At 41.4% G+C, this 20401-nt stretch overlaps 1 protein-coding gene across 1 annotated transcript in view; it reads left to right on the forward strand.

The window, feature by feature from the left end:
- The window catches only part of LOC138288009 (uncharacterized protein C3orf20 homolog), a 199842-nt gene that overhangs the window by 170441 nt on the left and 9000 nt on the right, over window positions 1-20401 (forward strand). The window contains exon 11 of the mRNA XM_069229101.1: window positions 17181-17282. Coding sequence (XP_069085202.1) covers window positions 17181-17282 — 102 coding nt within the window. The remainder of the gene's footprint in view (window positions 1-17180; window positions 17283-20401) is intronic.

Genomic DNA, 20401 nt, shown 5'->3' on the forward strand with positions numbered 1-20401 from the left:
AGGGGAAGTGACAACAAAGACAAACGGGTGGGAGAGAAGAAGAAGAAACACAGGCATAGGGGGGGTGGGAAGGAATAAGCAACACATGCAAAGGGGGGGTGGGAAGGAATAAGCAACACAGGCAAAGGGGAGGTGGGAGGGAAGAAGCAACACAGGCAAAGGGGGGGTGGGAAGGAATAAGCAACACAGGCAAAGGGGAGGTGGGAGGGAAGAAGCAAAATGGGCAAAAGGGAGATCGGCGGGTAGAAGCAACATGGGCAAAGGGCAGGGGGGACAGGAAAAAACACATACAAAGAGTGTGGAGGGGGAGAAGATGAAGTGTCACATGAAAAGTGTGCTTGGAGGCCACAGAATATTCCGTATGCATTCTAACAAATTAAAAGTATCTACAACAACTGAGTACCCAGAGGCCATCGCCCATGAGTTTGAATTCTCGAAATAGCCAACTTTCTGAGGTCAATTAATTTCACACCATTAAGTTAGGTAATATGGAAATCAGTCGCTTCAAGACAATGAAGTGTGGTCTAACAAGTATTAGCTTGTACAATAGATTAAACAACGATTGCAATCAACCTTGTCGCAAATAAATGAACCGTCTATTTTGAACTACACCCCATGTGATTTCTATTTGATAGCTTTATGCTGCTGTGGCCTGCCCCTCTAACCCTTGCTTAATTAATCACAGAGTTACACCAACTACAAACAAAAGCCACTCGCCATTTTTCATGCAAGACTTCATTTCACAGCAGAAAATAGAAAGACTGCACTCACTGTGCAGATGGACCCAATGTATGAATTGTGAATCAGCAGATGCTTTCCTGGAAAATCCAACTTTGCTGCAACTGTGATGTCTCAGGAAAGAAGCCAGTGCCCCTTCGGCTCACTGTGTATTACACTCAGTTCTGAATTTGTGAAGTTTTTTTTTAAATCCGACTTTGGAAACAGCACACATGCTAACAATCATTAGCAAAGCTAGGAGCTGTCACCAATGTTTTTCCATGGTGCACAGCAGCATGGCTAAAAGTTAGGGAAAAATGCATTATGATGTGGCCAGCGCTGGCCCTGTCATAGCACTTTTTTGCTGGCGGTGGGAGCAAACATAAATGAGTCTACAATGACGGAGCAAGCAACAATGAGGGAAAGGGGCAGTAACAATGGATAAGGAACAAAGAGGAAGAATGAAGGGCGGGACGGGTAATCAATTACATGGGAGGGCAAAGGAGGAATCAACAATGAAGAGAAAACAAAGAATAACAATGAGGTAAGGAACAGCAGCAACAAAGAGTGGTGAGGAAGCACTGGAGAATGGGAGAACAACAAAGACAAAAATATACCTCAATCCGAAAGTGAGCAGTGGCAGGACACTAATAATATAAGTAATCAATATTTAGCCAATGCACAAACAAGAGACAAACATATGAAGAGGAAAATTAAACCTAGAAGCTCTGACCAATGAAAAGCAAAGAAATGAGAGTGATGATGAAGCCAACCAATGTTACGCAATGAGCGGGTGGATAAGCTTTTTTATTTTTTATTTTTTTTTATTTATAAAGCAAAATGCTCTTGCAAATGACGGCGCATATGCGCTGTCTCAGGTGAAACCTAAAAACAAGGGCCCATATTTATACTTTTTTAGCGCTGCATTTGCGTCATTTCTTGACGCATAATCAGCGCAAACTTACAAAATACAATTGTATTGTATTGAATTTTGTAAGTTTGCGCTGCTTTTGCGTCAAAAAATGACGCAAATGCGGCGCTAAAAATGTATAAATATGGGCCAAGGTTTGCTATACAAATCAAAGGGAAGCTAGAAACAAGGCATAAAAGCCTTCAAGCAGTACTGTCATGGTACGTGGTTTACTGTTTTGAAAAGAAAAAAGTGAAACAAAAATTAGGCTGAATACATAAGCTGGACCCACTGACCCTCTGTTGCCTCCAGGCAAACAATGTCAGTGGAATGTAGCAGGAAGTGTGCTTTCTCTTTTTCTGTCATTGATTCAAATATGGGGATTTGATTCATTTTCTTTTTCTAATATTGCTTTAGAATAGGACATAGGCTTCAGCAGGTAGACCCATTACTAAGAATGAATGTGTGTTGTTAGAAAGTGGCTTCTCCAGCACCAGATCTACTATAGATTTACAAACTTGAAAGCAGAGGATAATTCAAGCATGTTAATCTATCAAAGATAACTTTTCTGAAGAGTAGAAGTAACCATGTCCTTCTCCAGTTTGGGCTTTTCATAGATTAATACGTTTGCATTGTTCACCAACATCAGGCCGGAAAGGGGTGAATAAATTAAGCAAGTGAATCTATGAGGTTAAGAATGCTAAAAAAGTGAAGTTTCGGGTAAGTTATGTTTTTTTAACTTCTTAAACATTTAATTTGCTGCGAGCCCTAGCGGTTTGAGATTGGGTAACTAGGGAGAAGCTGTATTGCAGTTAAGGAGTATCAGTTTCTAACTCTATGATGGTGCTTGAAAGCTCTCTGACTTGTACTTGTAAGCAATAAATAGGTATCAGTTATTGGAGTTACAAATAGACTAATCAACAAGGATGCCATGTATGTGCTGATAAACTGAATGTTAATTAAACAAAAATGAACATGCTAAATTAACATAAGCAAGACAAAATAACAATCAATCAATCAGGATTTGTAAAGTGCTGCTAATCACCCAACAGGGTATCGAGGCACTTGCAGGCCCTGGAGAAAGCAGTGAAAACTAGGGAAAAGCAAGGAGAAGGCACTCAACAAACAGGGGAAAAAGCAAGGAGAAAACAGTGAAAATTAGAGAAAAGCAAGGGAAAGGCACAAAAGAACAGGGCAAAAGCAAGGAGAAAGCCGTGAAAACTAGAGAAAAGCAAGGGGGAAGGCACACAAAAAATGGGGGGAAAAGCAAGGAGAAGGCACCCAAAAAACGACAGAAAAAACAAGGCAAAAGCAGTGAAAACAAGGGAAAAATGGGTAGTGCGGTGGAATGCCCACAGTAACACCTACTGCACGCCCCTCTGATGCAGAAAACCGCATCGGGGGGGGGGACATATTTACAAGGCAGTGTTAAACCACAAAATGTGGCTTAGCACTGCCTTGTAAATATGCATAATGCACAGCGCCACTGGACCGTCACAAAAACTGACGCTCCGGTGGCGCTATGAGGCTTTTAAATATGCCCCATTGTTTCCTATACTTTCAGGAAGAACGCCTTGCTGTGTGAGGAAATGGTCATGTTGTATCATGCAACACGATGGCCAAAAGGTTTTATACTTTCAATATGACCACTGCACTACATGATGCAATGTGAGAAGGCAATGTGACTGCCATCCTGAAAGTGACGATGCAATGCATAGTACATCATGTAATGTGACGGCTATCTTGTGATAGTGCGGAAACCAAAGGCTTCTGTAATTTTAACATAGCCAGTCAGCGCTATTGACTTTGCCACTGCCGGTGCATTTTAAAAACATCTGGCATTGGCAAAGTCGATATCTGCTACCACCAAGTAAAGGGGAATGGTTGCAGGGAGGGAGAAAACAATTACAAAGGGGGCTAAATTGTCACAGAGAAGTGCGACAGGACAACCTCTCATGTGTCACCAAGGCTGCCATCTGACATAATTCAGGGGGGAACTGGAAGGAGGTTGGAAGGGGAGAGATGGGTGAGTGAGGGGTGAAGGGAGAATAATACAGCACTCTGAAGACAAGAAGCAGCACATGCACTCCTAAGGCGTGCTAAGCATCAACGTTATCAGTGGGACAGTATCTTATCCAGTCTAAAGCAAGGGTAAACAAGCTATGCTCCAGGGGCAGGACAAACAGAGGAGAAAAGCCATCCAATAGGGAGCAGGAAACTGAGATGACCGGAAAAGCTGTGTAATCATGAACAAGAGCTGACGTGAAGCCCACTTTGTTTAGTATTGTATACTCCACAAGGGAACATAATGGCATACACAACTATTCAATTCTTTAGTAGCATAATCGTGAAGAATGAGCAGTACGCTCACCTGCTCCAGTCTTATATTGGGAACCATGTCAAAATGGGAAAGCTCCCCTGTATTTCCAGAACCTCTGAAGTACATTCTCTCAAAAACTGCATGATTCGTATCCACATCAAAATAACACCTGGAAGCATGACATACAACACCTTAAAGCAGTATTCCTTGAATATGTTATCTGAGTAGCCATGTGATCCTCACAATATGCACAGGCGCCAAACATCTAATTCAGCCACTTTGGCCATTGTGCTGTAGGATGTTATTGAAGTAGTGGAATTGTGTGAGTAGGTCTTTAGGTCATGAATAGAATTTCAGCTTTGTAGCCCATTGTTTCAGTGAATGTGGTATGGACTGATATATCTTGCTGACCAGGACTCGCCCTCCTATGACCAAACTTTGCCATGACCGCTATGGCGGCCTCCTTGTCACCTAACTACAATGAGCACCTGCCATATTTGATTTTATGGATGGGAGAGATTAATTGTTCCATCAGCATCTGCCCTTTGTCCCTTAAAGTTAATAGGAGGGCACCTCTTGGACATGTAACAGCAGCAAGGATAGGGACCATAGCAGCAGAGACCAAAACTACAATGATGGTCAAAAGGAATGGTGTGTAGCAATGGGGCTATTATTTTCTGTTGCTTGTGTTCTTTTAATGCCAAGTCTCCAATACGAGTAGAAAGACCCTAGTTATTTGATCGCACACCCAAAGCCAAAAAGAGAACTTCATCTGGACCTAGTATAATCATACCCACGCAAAGGAGATTTAAAAGTTTTATGGAATCAACTGCTAACCTGTGACAAGGCCCAGTTTTGTACTTTTTTAGCCTTTTCTGTGGCATGGGAAACCCTGATGCAGCACCACTGCAAAATATATGATGAAATGGTTGTCAGCTGTAACCTAAGTGCCCAGCTTTTAAAATAAGCTCAGCTGCTGTGCAACTGGGGAAAGAGGCTCTGCACAAGTTGCTTGTAAACACCTGTGCTTGTATATATTCACATGCAGCCTGAGCGGTAAAGAGTGTTGTCATATTCAGCCTGGCATCTGAGAATAGATATCACAGAGCCACGCAATAAATTAAAACATTGAAGACCGATAGGAAATGTTAATTTCCATTTTAGACACGGTGTAACATAACAAATGCTTTTCACATAAATCGTCGTGTACTTTCTTTCCAGATTTGAATGCGATACAAGGGTCAGAGCCATTGCCTTAGATATCCATCATTAGGCCCAGAATCCAAATATAAAGCCAGTTCTGACATATTTAGAGTCCTCCACATATTTAATAATTTGACAATTTCCTCTGACCTAGCCTTGATTAGATTTATGGTTTGAGCTACCTGACTGGGAGAGTTCATTGCTCTGTTGTCCCAGCTAGCAAATCAAGGACCCTGAACAAACTAGATGAGGGAGATTAGGTCATGAAAGGGTTATAATTTCTATCCCTGGTAGACATGCGCTGGATGTCTGTGGAATAGTCCTGTTGTGGGATCACAAGTAATGGGGACTACAGACTTTTGTCTGGACACACAGTCCACAAGTAGCAGAATGCCTGGGTGACTGGAGTGTAGTAAGTAGACTACAGTAGAGGAACTGGGGTAGGGTGACCAGACGTCCCAGAATTCCATGGCCAGTCTTGGTTTTCAGTGGACTATCCCGGTGTCCAGACACTTTTCTTAATTTAAAACATGTGTCCCGGTTTTTGTGACAAAGGTCTGGTCATTCTGCAACGCAGAATTGAAAAGTACACTCTCCTTTTACAGGCGCCTCAGAAGACTGAAAAAAATCAAGTCATTTTTTATCTATTTCAGTCAGGGAGAACTGAAGAAGGTTGGCTACATGCTCCCAGCAGAGAGAAGACAGGGTGGGGAGGACTTCAGAGTGGAGGTCCTGCTATAGGTAATGTTAAGTAAATGTAGACTTGTAAATGTGTGCCAATATCTATCTATCTGCACACATTTACAAGCTTAGCACCCACATACACACACATATATATAAATATATATATACACACACACACACACACATATATATAGGTACACATTTACTGCGCAATGCCAAAAAACTGGAAAGGCGAGATATAGTAGTACGAGTAAAGGCTTTAGTCCTACTTTTAGGTTGGCCTATCCTGGTTTTGGCTTCTCGAAGTCTGGTCACCTTAGCCTTGCGAGGCTGCTGCTAGGAATTCTCCAGGTCAAAAGACCTCAGGCACTGAAAAGGACAGAATCAACATCAGCAACCAATCTGATGTTAAGGAACCAGAAGCAGTAGTGCCAGAACTGCTAGTATTAATAACCAGCAGTAACTACTGTAACAATAATTCGGGAGTGAAAAGGCCCCAAAAGACTATACCTGATTTCTGGAATATGCCACCAGGAGCACAATGCAGCAACAGTTATCAGAATTAGACCTGTAGCCCCTAAGATATGCTGAAATTAGTTAGCTGCATGTGTGTGTCATTTGTGCAGCTGCCGCTAATGCCATGGACCTGCAACAGCAGTAAAAACAACCATAGCAGATTTATACACAATGTCTTTGTAAAGTGGGGGAACAAAACACTGCTGGTAATTTTAACAATTTTTAAGAACTGCTTTTTTAAACTTGACATATCTTTGGCTGTCACTTATTTTATTTGATTTGCACTGCTTATGTGGCAGCTTTTACAGGTCTCTAGACCCTATTAGCACCTCCGGTCGTGTTTAGTGCCAGTGAAGCTGCTGCGAAGACGCCATTTTGGTTAGCAGTCTACTTGTTGTTCCAGGCTTAGCATTAAAAGAGTGTGGGGACGCAGATGTACATCGGACGTGCCGCCAGCACACCGAAGGCAAGCCCGTCTGAGCCAAGTCCGGGCCAGTGGCCAGGACCCCTGGTCAAAATGGGATTCAAAAATACTCTAGGGCCCAGTTGCTGGAACTAAACATGGGTAAGCCTTCATTGTGTAATATTTTTGATCCCGGTCACGATTTTGATGTCTTTCATTGTGTTCACAGTAATTGGTCTTATCTGGAGAGATCAACTGCATTAAAAGGTGATTTGGAGATGTTTCGCTAACTTCAACCTTCGGCCAAGAAGGACATAAGAATGAACTGCGTATTGCTAAATACACGTTCTCTTATCAGACATGGGTTGGAATTTTTTAATTATGGGGAAAAACACTTGCCCGATATGCCATTTCTGACAGAGACATGAGCTGATGATAGTTCCGACTCAGACCTGGCGGAGGCTCTACCTGTTGGGCACTCTCTTAAAAGACTAGACCGAGTTGGTAATCAGAGGGGTGAGGCCTTGCAGCAGTTTTTCGAGACCACCTGGAAGTGCTATGCGAACACTTTACAGTAATGGGATGCGAAGCAATGTTTTTCAGGTGTAAATTGCCCTATTAGTCCTTTTTTAATGGGCTATTGGTGCCTAGACCTCCTGGTCTAAAAGCACGCTTTTTAAGAAAATTTGGGGTACATGCTCGAATCCTTTATGCAGTATGCCACTTTTACCATTTTAGGGGATTTTAATATTCATTGTGAGGACATTAATAAAAAAGAAATAAAGTTACTTTTGGATATCCTAAATAGCTTCAACGTTTCTCCATTGGTGAATGCCTGCACTCATAATGCAGGCCATGTATTGGATGACATTTTCTCTTATACACCAGATCTGAAGGTTGATGACACACATGGGCAGATCATACAATTGTTAGATTTAGTCTTGAGGCTATGTATTCTATCATTCAGACAAGCAGGTTTATGCAATCTAAAAGAGTTCAAGCTTGGAACAAAACTTGCATTCCCGATCTGATTGACACTGTTGAGTAGTCTTATCCTCATTTTATGAAAGATGCCAAACTCATGGCAGGGAAATTTTCTGAATGGTTCCAAGCTGCAATTAATTAATTAAGCATCCTCCAATGAACATCATTTAAAATCACAGGAGTAGACAACCTGCTCCTTGCTTTTCTTTGGAGCTCACGGAGCTGTAATGTAAATGCAGAAGACAAGAAAAAGTGTGGATGAAGGAGTACAAAATGGAAGAAAAAGCTAAACATAAAATCCTTATTCAAGATTATAAAAATCTGGTTGTCTCCGAAAAGACTAGATTCTTCTACAGTAAAGTGTATGCTGCCAAGAACTCCACCAAAGAACTTTTTTAAACAGTTGAGTTCCTATCCAACATGTCTTCTAATCTTAACTCAGCCCTTTGCCAGTTGTTCTGCGATCAACTCACATATTTCTGTAAAAGAAAAGTAGAGGACATTTTCAGTAAATTAAATGTCAAGGATATATTGTATGGCTCTTCCCCAGATCTAACTAATTTGGCTTCAGGTTTAAGTTTTTTAAACTAATCTCATGTTGTTTACAGAAGAGAGAGTGGTTACATTGATTAGCCATACAAAATCAGGGGCTTCTTTAGGCCCTGTCCTCCTAAAATAATGCATCACATTGTGGATGCAATCTCACTTCCCCTCACTCAGCTACATAACATCTTGGAGTTTGGATCTTTCCCGTTAAAATGGAAAAAAAACATCCATTCTCCCTCTGTTGAAAAAGCCAACACTAGACCTCAAAGAGGTGAAGAACTACTATCCTATTTCGTATCTTCCCCTACCAGCTAAGGTTCTGGCAAAACATACAAATATCACCCTGACTAAATTTGTGGAGGAGAATGATGTATTAGATTCAGTTCAATTTGGTTTTAGGCCAAATTATAGCACAGCACCTGCCTTGGTTATGGCAACTGGGCAAGTGAGAAGCATATTGGACGATGGTGCCATGATTTTATTAGACTTGTCAGCAGTTTTCAACACTGTCAACCACAAGATTCTGATAGCGCTTCACAGAAATTGGAATCTGTTTATCTTTGAGCCCTACTCTTTTTCACATTTATGTAGCTCCACTGATTAAATTAATTCGATCCTTTGGCTTCACTCCAATAGAATACGCAGATGACACACAGCTCTTGTGTCCATTTCATATGATATAGCAGAGAGGGCCCTTCGCTTCAATAAATGTATGGGGTTGATCGTTCAATGGTTGAATGTAAACTGCCTTATTCAGCAAAAATTGAGGTTCTCTTTTTTGGGAAGAACTCTCCATCTGGGAACCAATGTTGGTGGCCTCAAATGATGGGCTTTCTCCCCATTCCAGTGTTAAAAATCTGGGAATATTATTTGACGCCAGTCTGACTTTCAATGCGCAGATAAATAAACTTACCTCAGTCAGTATCAGGGACATTAAAAGACCTCCACTGGCTACCTGTGAGAATGAAGGTCAGATTCACGGCTCTCTCTCTTGCTCATAAATCCCTGTACGGAGTTGCCCCAGACTAATTAAAGAAAAACTTTACTTGCCACAACCCCAGCCAGCTACTAAGATGCCAATGTCAAATTCTAGAACAATCAATGTTAGCAAAATTAGGAGATCTAACTGGGGTACAGGAGATTTAGCCACTCTACAGCCCATTTGTGGAATACTTTACAGGAACAGCTAAGAGGCCAACCCAATTTTCTGAGTTTCAGAAAATAGCTTAGTAAGTGGCTGTTCTCCCGCCCAATAGGAGAGGTTTAAACTAATCTCCGGTCTCAGCTATTTGAATAGTCACTGTGGTAGTTCCACAGTGCCAAGTCGGCATTTGCATTTGCATGCTTTACAAATTAATCATCAGAAGTTTCTACATTGGGAGCGAGGGGCAGTGAGGAGCTGAGCCTATGATACTTAAAAGTCTTTTAGTGATAGGGGGCCACCACTGACATCACTTATCCCAGGTGGCCCCCAGCTTCTATACTGGGGACCCTAAGGTACCAAGAGTGCTATTTTAAAACCACCCCCTAGAGGTTGGAGAGGTAGTGGATGAATATGCCACTGTGATAAAAAAAACATTAGTTAAGATATTTTATCACGAGAAGAACAAAGTACCAGAGTAACTCAACATTTAAAAAAAAAACATGCAAATGCTGGGTGAACAGGTGGACAATTAAGTGGCTGCACTTACTTCCTCGGCAGCCACCTGTCAGTATAGGTTTCTTACTGAAGAGATCACCTGGGACCAACTGGTTGGAAAAAATATGAGTAGGAAAATCCAAAATGATTTACTATGCAAAGAAGATCCAATGTAAGAGGAAAGTGTAGTCGCAGCAAGGTAGTTAGAAAATACTGATGACAATATGAAGGATGTACACATAATCTTAGATCCAAATCATCCTGACTAGGTAATTTGAATGAGCAAGATTATGTATGTGTTTGTAGAGAAGTGGGAGTATCATTATCCCAAGGTGTTTTCTGTCAGATAAGGAAAATTGAAGGGATTAGTTCATCAAATGAGACTGATGCATAATCCATCCCCCTGTGTGCACTAAGTAAGGAGGAATTCTGTTGGGTTGCAAGAGTATCAGGAAGGAGCTGGATCAGTTGTTTCAGTTGCATATCACTGAGGAAATTGAAAGCAGTGAGTGGTTAGTCCCTGTTGTCCTGGTGCACAAGTCCAGAGGAGAGTTGAGGAAGTGTGGATTTTTGTGATCTCAAAAAGATTATTTGGGTAGATCACAATCCCTTTCTGAATTTAACTGAAATGTTAACATTATTGAAGTGGGCTACAGTGTTTTCAACACTGGACATTTCCTCAGCATACCACTACGTGGAATTATATTGGACTAATGTCATCTAATGCCCTTCGTGACTCCAGAAGAAGCCTTTCATTTCAAGAGCATGCCATTCAGATTTGCATGAGCTTCCATTGTATTTCAAAGAGTGATGCATGTACTGTTCAAAGGAATTGTTTGGGGCCGTCACATTTTCAGGATGACATTCATTTTTGGAAGTAATTTAAAGGAGTATTTTGGGAAATTGAAAGGGATGCTGGGTGTTTTGAGTGACACGGAATGACCCGTGGAAGGAACATTTTTTAATTGGAGTGGAGAGTGTGGACTCTTTCAGCCACCAGGTGCCTGAAGCTGAAAGAATATTTGATCAAAGCTATAAGTGATGCACTGAGTCCTAATAACAAAGATCTTTCCTCAGCCTAGCTGAATTCTGTGTTTGGTTCATACGTAATTTTGAAGAGATGAGTGTACACATGCGTGTTTTATTGAGAAAAAAATGAACAAATTGTATGTGGAGGGAAAAGTGTGAATATGCCTTCCAGAAAATGGAAAAAGGCATCATATGGTCTAAACCATGCAAGTCCTTTGACACTTCTTGCAAGATCATTATTATGACGAATGCTAGTGGATGCAATTTGGGTGTGAAGAGGTAGTTGCCTTTGCCTCTAGGGGTTCTGAGAGGTAATAAGAATACCTATTCCACCACTGAAAGATTTGCTTTGGCATGTTGTTAGGGAGTGCAACATTTTAGGCTACATCTCAGGGAACATAGTTTGTGCTTCGAACGGATCACAAACCGCTAGTGAATTTGTTCAGTATGAATGGTGGTACTTAAGCTACTCTTTGCGTAGCCAAAATGAAGTATTATTTCCAAGAGTACATGTTTATGTGGAGTATGTTCCTGGATATAAGAATTTGACGGCTGACTTTTTGTCCAGGTTTCCATTATCAGCAGTGGAAGACAGTGAAGGAGAGAAGAAATGGGTGGCCAGCAAGGTGGCAGGGTTATCATAATGGTCTTTGACAGAAGTAGAGTGGTAGGAAGAAATTGACATGATTTAGATTTGTGTGCATTAAAAAGGTACATTGTGGCTAGATGGCTGGCTAATGTGGAGCTTACTATGGAAGTGAGTGCATACAAGCATTTTGCTGAACTTTGGTAAGTGCAATTGTGAGAGGTCTGAGTTTACTGGTTGTACTTTAGGGCTTGAGGAAAAAATGTTGGAACTGGCTTCATGAGTGTTTCAGATACATTAGGACCAAGAAAAGAAGAATTTGTGAGGATTTGAGGTGGTCATCTTTGGACATGTTTGTGGAACATCAAGTGAGATTTTGTTGATTGCAGTGTGAGCAGCAAATGTTAATAGTGTCTTTGCTGGTGAAGCCCATTGAGGTGTTGGAGTGCCCATGGCAACAATTGGGCTTGGCTTCATCGACCCATATGTCATTAACAAATCTCCTAAATATGGTTTGGTCATCGACAATTCTGATACAAAGAGGCCTGAAGTAAGGCTTGTGAATAATTTAACAGCTGATTCTGTAGTAGATATTTTAGCAGGAATGATTACCCAGAAAAACTAGATACTAACAATGGACCTCATTTGGTGAGCCTCACATAGGGATATTAAGTGCTTCATTATATCATTCTTAGTCCAAAGTCCAATGGTTTGGCTACTTTAAAGGAGTGATTAAAGAACATTTCCAGTTATCAACTGTGAATAATTTGTGTTATAAGGAGTGTCTTAGGAATGGAAGATGCTGTGGATGGTAAGTACCAATCTTCATCTCAGCACGGATTGCTAATAGTCTGCCCAACAAAGAGTGTGTGAAATGGAAATCATTGGATAAGCATACGTTGAGGCAAGTGGGTGTTATCGGGATTAAAGTGCAAGAAAAGTATAGTTGGGATGAGAAGAGAGTAAGTTGTGTGAAAGTTTGGTGATTGGGTGAAAATCAAAAGCTACTGGAACCACAGAACGTACTCCTATTATCAGGTAGCTGGCTATAGTAAGAAATGCAAAGTAGCTCAGAGTAATACATTTTGTAGATTCAAACTGTGTTTCAGCTGTAGGAAGACAGTGTTTCACCAGACCATATACAGCTGGAAATACAGAAATTGGTAAGAGTTATATCATAGGCAATAGTAGGATCTAGGTAATGCAGAAAGATTTTCTATTGTCTTAGATAGCAACACTCCTGTAGCGTAGAAGACTGCTCTGCGACCAGTCAGAATGAGAATATCCAGTGTCTCTGTCTCCGTTATCCAAGTCTCCTTTCCCCAGGTGTACTCCTAATGAACATTGTATTAGTGAGCTCAGATAAGTATTAAAGCAAACATTGCTCCAGTTGGATCTAGACTGCAAGCTTAGTGTATTTTGACACACAGCACCCTCTACCTCCAGTACCTCATTAAAACATTCCACAACCTGAACCATTACTGTGCCCAAATTGCAGGTCCCACAATAAGGACCTCCATCGATCACCCTCTATCCGCAGGACATTATTCCAGCCTCCATGTATCACCTCCCCACCCAAGGGATGCCTTTATCCTTCCATAGCACTATCCATTTACCAGTTGCCTGGGACGCCTGATGTTAGCTCCTCCCAAGTGAATAGGTCCAGTCCCAACATTAGGTCAAACGGAAATCCCTTTTGAAATTTGCTAATCAGAAGACACCTGTAATAAGTGAAAAGAAAAATAAAGTAAACGAGAATAGACTGTCCCTACAAACATGTGAGCCATTAGACGGTATGCACCATGTGTCATGTGGTGCATTTGTATTGCCCATAAAACCCCTGAATTCTACACTATTCCTCTTGAGATCCTGAACTGGTAATTTCTGCATCTTCTTGTCTGCTTGATAGTATATTCACAAATATGGCATGGAGATCGAACACCACTGTGGCCCAGGGTGTAGGTTAAGCATGATGTCTATAGCCAGACTAATGAGGGTTCGAGGGACAAAGACCACCCCCTCTATATTTATTTTGCTCCGAATGCATGCCATAAACGTTTTGTGAATAGTTTGTGACTTTGGTGAATGAGCTCATCAGATCGACTGAATCATGTGCTAAAGGTTTCAAGTGTTTTCGACGGGCTTTCGAGATTTAGCCCAATGCTGCAGGTCGAACCCTGGAGAGGAAGGTAGTAGATTTCTAGTTGATGCTGTTGTTGCTGAACTGAGTTAGGTTTTTGTTGTGTGCATTTTTGCAGCTGCCAGTGAATGAAACATTCAATCCAAACCTTAAAACATATCACTATCCCTGACACCAAAGATCCCAGCACCACCTTCAAACTTTTTAAATGATGGGAGATAATTTTGGGCAGAGGGTGATATTTTGTTGTTTTGTGTTTTGCTCTAAGCAGATGTCTGCTAAATGTGGTTTTGAATGACGGCTAATTGGACAGACTTTAATTGGGTTACATTTGGCTACATGCATGTTGCATTATGACGAAACCACAGATCAAAGTTTTGTCAGCTGTGCTTTGTGAACATTGAAAATGTCGAAAAAAATCCTATAGAGAACAAAAACGAACAAGCACCGACATAGCCAATACTTAAGGCAGCAGCGGCTCCTCCTCTATGGTGGAGGAGCATCGCCCCCTGCCAGCAGCAGCAGCTGCAAAACATGAAAAATAAAACGATAATAAACCATGTTTATTCTCATTTTAATTTTCAAGGGGGCAGGCCACGAGGGATGACAGGCAATGGGGGCAGTGGTGTGCACTCCTCTACGTGCGCATGTGAGTTTTGGCCAGTCGGCCGTCTCAGGATGGGCAAACACACATGCGCACTGAGCTCTCTCCAACCCTGCACTGTGTTGCCGAGTTGGAGACCGCAGGCACATGTTCCTAGCCCACCTGAGAGTTCAAAGCCAGGATGCTCAGGTTAATCCTGATGCTGCTCTCATGCTGCCAGCAGCATGAAAGCAGCGTTAGAATTGGCCACAGTTCAAGCTAGGAGTCTGCGCCTTCAGAGGAGCGGCAATTCGGATGCAGCGATGTAGCTGGTATGCTTTTTTTTTCTGTGTGTGTGTCCCCGTCCTGCCATCCGTCCCAGACACCAGCCACAACTTTTCTGTGCAACACAAACCTGCGGCATTTTATTAATGAAAACAATATTTTGACATTTTAATTTATCACCCTTTGATCTTCGTCAGACCTCATTTCCCCAATTCAAATTAATGTTGTTTTCTGAATGGACACAAGGTCTTGTTGTGCGACGTTTGACATCAGAGGGGAAAAAGTGTCTGTTAAGTGCTGTAGGTGGCACATAAGCGTGAAGTCAGCCGAACATCCAAAAAGGAGCATTTACTATGGTGCAAGTGTCCAAGTTTTAGACATTTGCTCGGAGATCATCAATGGGTGTTTTGAGTGCCATACCAAAGCATTTTAAGTCCACACATTGGAAGGTCAGCAGATGACTTGCCTTAAAGTATGGTAACAATCCCACTCAACACGTTTTCTAAACAAGGGTGAAGACAATTGTAGAGATCCTGATGACTTCACCTGCTAGATCTGCTGGAGGTCAATGACTAATTCTGATGCACTCCTGTTAAACAAAATCATGAAGGCGGCAGGGAATCGCAGGGTTAGAAAAAAGGCATGACGATGGAGGGATGTGATACTGACAGGGATGAAGGTGGGAAGTGAGCAAGTGGGTGAGATGGTTGAGGGACAGGGCACTGACAGAGATTGATGCTGGTAGATGATGAAGAACCGAGCACCATTGTGGTTCAGAGGATCAGGGGTGGGCAGGGCAAGATACATGTTAAGGCGGATGAGGATTTACTGTCAGTGCTTTAACAGGGGATAGGCGGCTGAGCGAGATGGACTGATCATCATGATGGATTATGCTTCTCACAGGGACCAGGGTATTAGAACCACACATCACCATGATGGAGTTGGTGAGTGAAGAATGACCATGAGGCAGGAGGGGTTAAAGGAGTTGGGCGCCTAGACAAATGCAGGTGAGCCATTGGAGCAGATAGCCCAAGAGATGCTTCAACTCCAGTTGGGAGAACAAGTGGCTGCTGTTCAGCCTGATTGAAGGATTGATTCACAGAAAATGGCCACCATGAATAGACAACGTGTACTGCTGCATGATGCTCAGCAGTGGACGGGGGAACTAAACAAAGTTTCATGTTATTTCCCTATCTACTCCCTCCGCATTCAGGTAATACTAATGTAATAGTTTGCCCAAGGAAAACGAAAATGCCACTATAGTACCACCAAACTCTTCGCTAGATGCCTCTGCCACCCATTCTGTTCTCAAATATTTCATGTTTGGATCACATTGAAAAAGTATTTTCTATTTAGTAGGTATTGCTGGTAAAAGTGCGTACTGATTAAATTATTTGAGTCATACACTGGTTTCAAATTGGTGATAGAGGATTTCACAAATAGGAACTTTGACTCACTGAACAACTTTGGACAGCTGGAGTTCACAGTGGTAATTCATTGAAATAAGTTAAAACCAATCTTCCAGTGTCATATAACATGGATTTAGCCAAACACGGAGGTGGGGGTGACGGGGGGACGGTAAGGACACATATTTATTTTTCACCTGAAGCTCTGGCAGGGGAAGGACCACTTCTGTCCCCGTTAATTTTTAGCCAACAAGTTTGGTAAGGGGGTTGAGGGCCTGCTGGACAAATCTGAGTGTGTAACCTTCAGCACTGGGCTGCCGTGGAGTGTACCTAATAGTGAACAGCAGAGTGGCAGGAGGGCGCAGGGAGACGGATACACAAGTGTGCGTTAGCAGAACAACAGCGGCTCTTCTTGGTGGTAACTGATCGCCATTAAGAAGCCTACTATAAGTGAAGTAAATAGCTGCAAAGAAGATGTCAATGATAATTGTAATGGGAGGATTAATATTTTGCAAGAGGAAAAGTGTTAGAACTATGAAAATGTCAGCAAAGAGTAATGGAACTATTTAACAGGAAACTCAAAGCAGTGCCATTCAGATCCTGTCAGTCTCCACTCCGCCCTCTGTACCAGACGACCTAGGAGTGCAGCGTCACATCCGTGGGTTTAAAGACCGCATAGCTTCACCTTAACCCCGCTGCTCTGATGTCATTCATATGCCAGAAGGAAGGGGAAGAGTCAGCAGCTCTTCCACTGCACATAATGCTGACAACGCTCAGTTCTGGGGCAGTTTCCAAGGAAGCCATAAAGGGCACTTGAGATCATGGTAGGTGCAGCACCCACAGCAAAGTATTTTTTTATTATAGTTCTTTATACACCTCACCAGAGTTCAATAACATTAAATAAATAGTGCCTTCAAGCAGGCCACTAAGAAAGGATCTTTCTGAAATGGAAACAATTTCTAAATGTGTTTTTTAATTACACTATTTTTGCCTTCAAATTGCTTTTGTTCTGCAGATTTGGAGAGACATAGGCCAATGCATTTAGCCAATGGGATGCTGTGTCACAAAGTGTACTACAAGTTCATTATAGCCTACAGCACTTGTACCGTGGTGGACATGATACCCATTTTGACACAGTATTCCATCCGCCAAACTTTAATAATGGCCCATGGTGCCTAAAGTAGTCTGTGTTTTCACCTCTGGCCTAAAGTTTCTCTTTTGTATTTCAGCCCAGGCAACAATCTTCCGCCTTCACTGGTCACAGATACCAAGATAACTCAACTGGAAGAGTCAGCACCAGATGGGGAGAATCCCGCTATAACTACTGACAGGTAGCAAAGATGCTCTCTTAAAAGTGATCTGGAACAGGTCAAGTACTGTGTAGATATCCTTTGAGGGTAAAGGTTCCCGGCAGGGTTTTAAAAAAACAAACATTTTCTACAACAGACTGAAAAGTTTTTAAGCAATCTGACTTGTGCCCGTAATCTAAATGACGTTGTTATCGGATGTGCCCTTCAACTCTACAGAATATACTATACATTTAACTGTAATTTGAGTAGGGAGATCCCACCACCTATAACCCCCGGGATAGCACCATTATCTTTAGCTGAGATATTCAGACAAGAGCACTAGCATTGCTAGAAGTAATGCAAATCATGATGATAACGTATCTATATATAGCCTTATGTGTCACAATACTGGATACATTATTGGTTATCCTATCTTTATTAATGCATTCTTTACACACAGAGTAAATATCGTATTGTGTAAAATCTGGAAAGGTTTTATTGATACAAGTTGACTAATGTGAGGAAATAATAATTGAGTACTTATTATTAAGCACTCAAAAATGGGTAATTAGTTCCCAGTTAGACCTGCACTGTTTGAGCCCAAGTGTGTGGTGTAGTACCCTAACACCCTCCTAAAACTCTAGGAAAAGACTGATTGCGGCCCTATGATTTAATGATTTAGCAGTTCATTGTAAACCAGGTAAAAACATCTGAAATGCAATAATTTCTAATGAGTTGCTTCATTGGCCACAATCTCATGCTTAGTTTACGATCAAAACCTCAATTCAGAGGTGTGTGCATTGAGTCAGAGGAAAGGTGCAATTTATGGCACCTGAGAAAATCCGACTCCCAGGGTGTGAAATTTATCAGATGCGATAAATGGCACCTATTCTACGTTGGTGGGAATCACTTAAGGAGCTTTGTGCTTAACGCACCAAAATTCACATGTGACTGTAAATATTGAACACTTTTCTCCTCCTAAATCCCAGTATGCCGGGCATGCCGAAAATAAAAATGTGAAGACTTTATCGCATCTGGTAATTACAGTGTACGATAATGTCCACATAATTCTGAATCCAAACACTTGAGCAAAAAATGGTTTGTGCATGGGTTGTAAAATTCCAACCAACTTATAATCAAAGAATAAAAAATTTGGGAGGGGGGACAGAAACAAGCAAACAGTTTGATTAATAAGGCTGATTGTTCCAGTAATGCACACTTATAATTGAAGCACTGTATTGCATACGTCATCATATTCCCTTTCATTTATATTTAACACATTTTTTCATACTGCTCTTTAATATTGCAAAGGCAGATTCCCTACTTGTATGTTGAATTTTTAAGTAACAATCTAATTTTTTAATTCATAAAAGATTTTTTGGTGACTAGGGTCTTCTAAAGATAGGTTTAACTCTGTTAGCATAGAATGATACCTTCTCCAAGCCCACTTTGTTACTAGTCTCGTTTGTCAGAATTTTTTTTATCTACCTCAGTGACTTGCCAAGTGATCCACACAACGGGATTTAAACATTCTAGGTTTCTCTAAACATTAAGGTGCATTTATACTAATATTTCATGCAGTGCAGCAAAGGAAGTTGTTGTGCTGTGTGAAAGGGAGAGAGCAGAACTGTGCCATGTTTATAACAAGCATTTTCAAGGCAATGGGTCTCGCGTTTGCTCGAGTTAGAGCAATTAGCGTTGTAAACTCCTAACTGGACTTTTCTTGCCACATAAACTGAAAATTAAAAGTAAAACAGTTTCACATATGCAAGCCGATTCACAGCACCACAGCGTTAAGAAAGACACAAAAGGAAAAAGAAGTTTGCTTGCAGTCAAACTTATCAGCAAAAGTGCAATTAGCCATGTAACAGGGGTGATGGCCAGGGCGGTAACAAAACCTCCCCAAGGAGGGACCATTTACCAATGTCGTCAAAGGATTTTCGAAGGGCAAACCCATGAACGAGTGGTAGGGATGGGCATGAGGTGGGCTTGGTTAAAAGCCCACATACATACCAATATGTCAGAAAAAGCAGCACTTGCACGCTGCTATGCTCAACCTAAAGATATGGCACAGTTCTGCTATATACTTGCGCTGGCACACTTTTGGCTGCTTAGTTCCAACACAGGGACCTGCATGTCTCAAGGGTGCCTGCTTTAAATCAGATAGTTTTGGAAATAATGCAGCACAAACGCAAAGAAGAATGAATGAAGAGAAATACATATATTTCTCCTTGTTACACCAACCTCGAGTAAGCACACCACTTTGAAGTAAACCCATGTTTACAAGCTTTGTAAATATAAGTTTGTGTCAAAATACATGTTAGGTTGCAAATGAACACCCAAGCTCCACCCATCTAATGCCTACATAACGCCAGGCAGTGCTATGCACTAACCTTTTTTTCCAAAAGCCCGAAAATCAGGCTTTGCGTGGCTCTGTAAATCCCCAAAAAGAATTTGCGCATCCGTGCTCTGCCAAAACTGTGAGACCCAGACGCCACATTTTAGTAAAACTTGGCCCAGTTCTTGAGTCATTACCTAAGCCTAATTACTTAATGAGTTTATACTAATGATGAAGATTGTTATAGCAGGAATATTTTCTCAACTACTACAAACTTGTCACGTGACTCTCTGAAAACAAATCTCTTTAAGCTTTGAAGCACTATGACACAACCTTGGAATCACCCATTTTTGTCAATGAGCTCTTCTCCCACTCACAAGATGTTCCTAGGTTCCTTCCCTCCACTAAACTACACTACGAAATACTCATGGTGACATGTTGGCACTTTATAAATCATATGAATTTTAGTAATTTAGTGGCACTACTTACATGAAAGTAATATTTTAAATAGTTCTATAAAAGGAGCTCACCTGAATTATAATTTAATGTAGTTGATATCATTTGTATACGAAAAGCACAATATAATGTGAAAGGAATATGTTAACTTTTGGAGTTTTCCCCTACTTAATTTTTCATGGGACGTTTAATAGGGCAGGCTCACTGCATGGTTTCCCGATTTGTAACACTTACACAATGTATAACTTCCCAGGGGGTACAAAAATGAGTGTATGCCAAATTGTCCACCCACTACCTCGCTGAGAAGCACACTTCTACACCTTACTGTTTCTTTCAACTATTTAAAGGACCAGTGGAGAGCCCACTC

This window comes from Pleurodeles waltl, chromosome 4_1, assembly GCF_031143425.1.
Source record: "Pleurodeles waltl isolate 20211129_DDA chromosome 4_1, aPleWal1.hap1.20221129, whole genome shotgun sequence".
NCBI classification, from domain to species: domain Eukaryota; kingdom Metazoa; phylum Chordata; class Amphibia; order Caudata; family Salamandridae; genus Pleurodeles; species Pleurodeles waltl.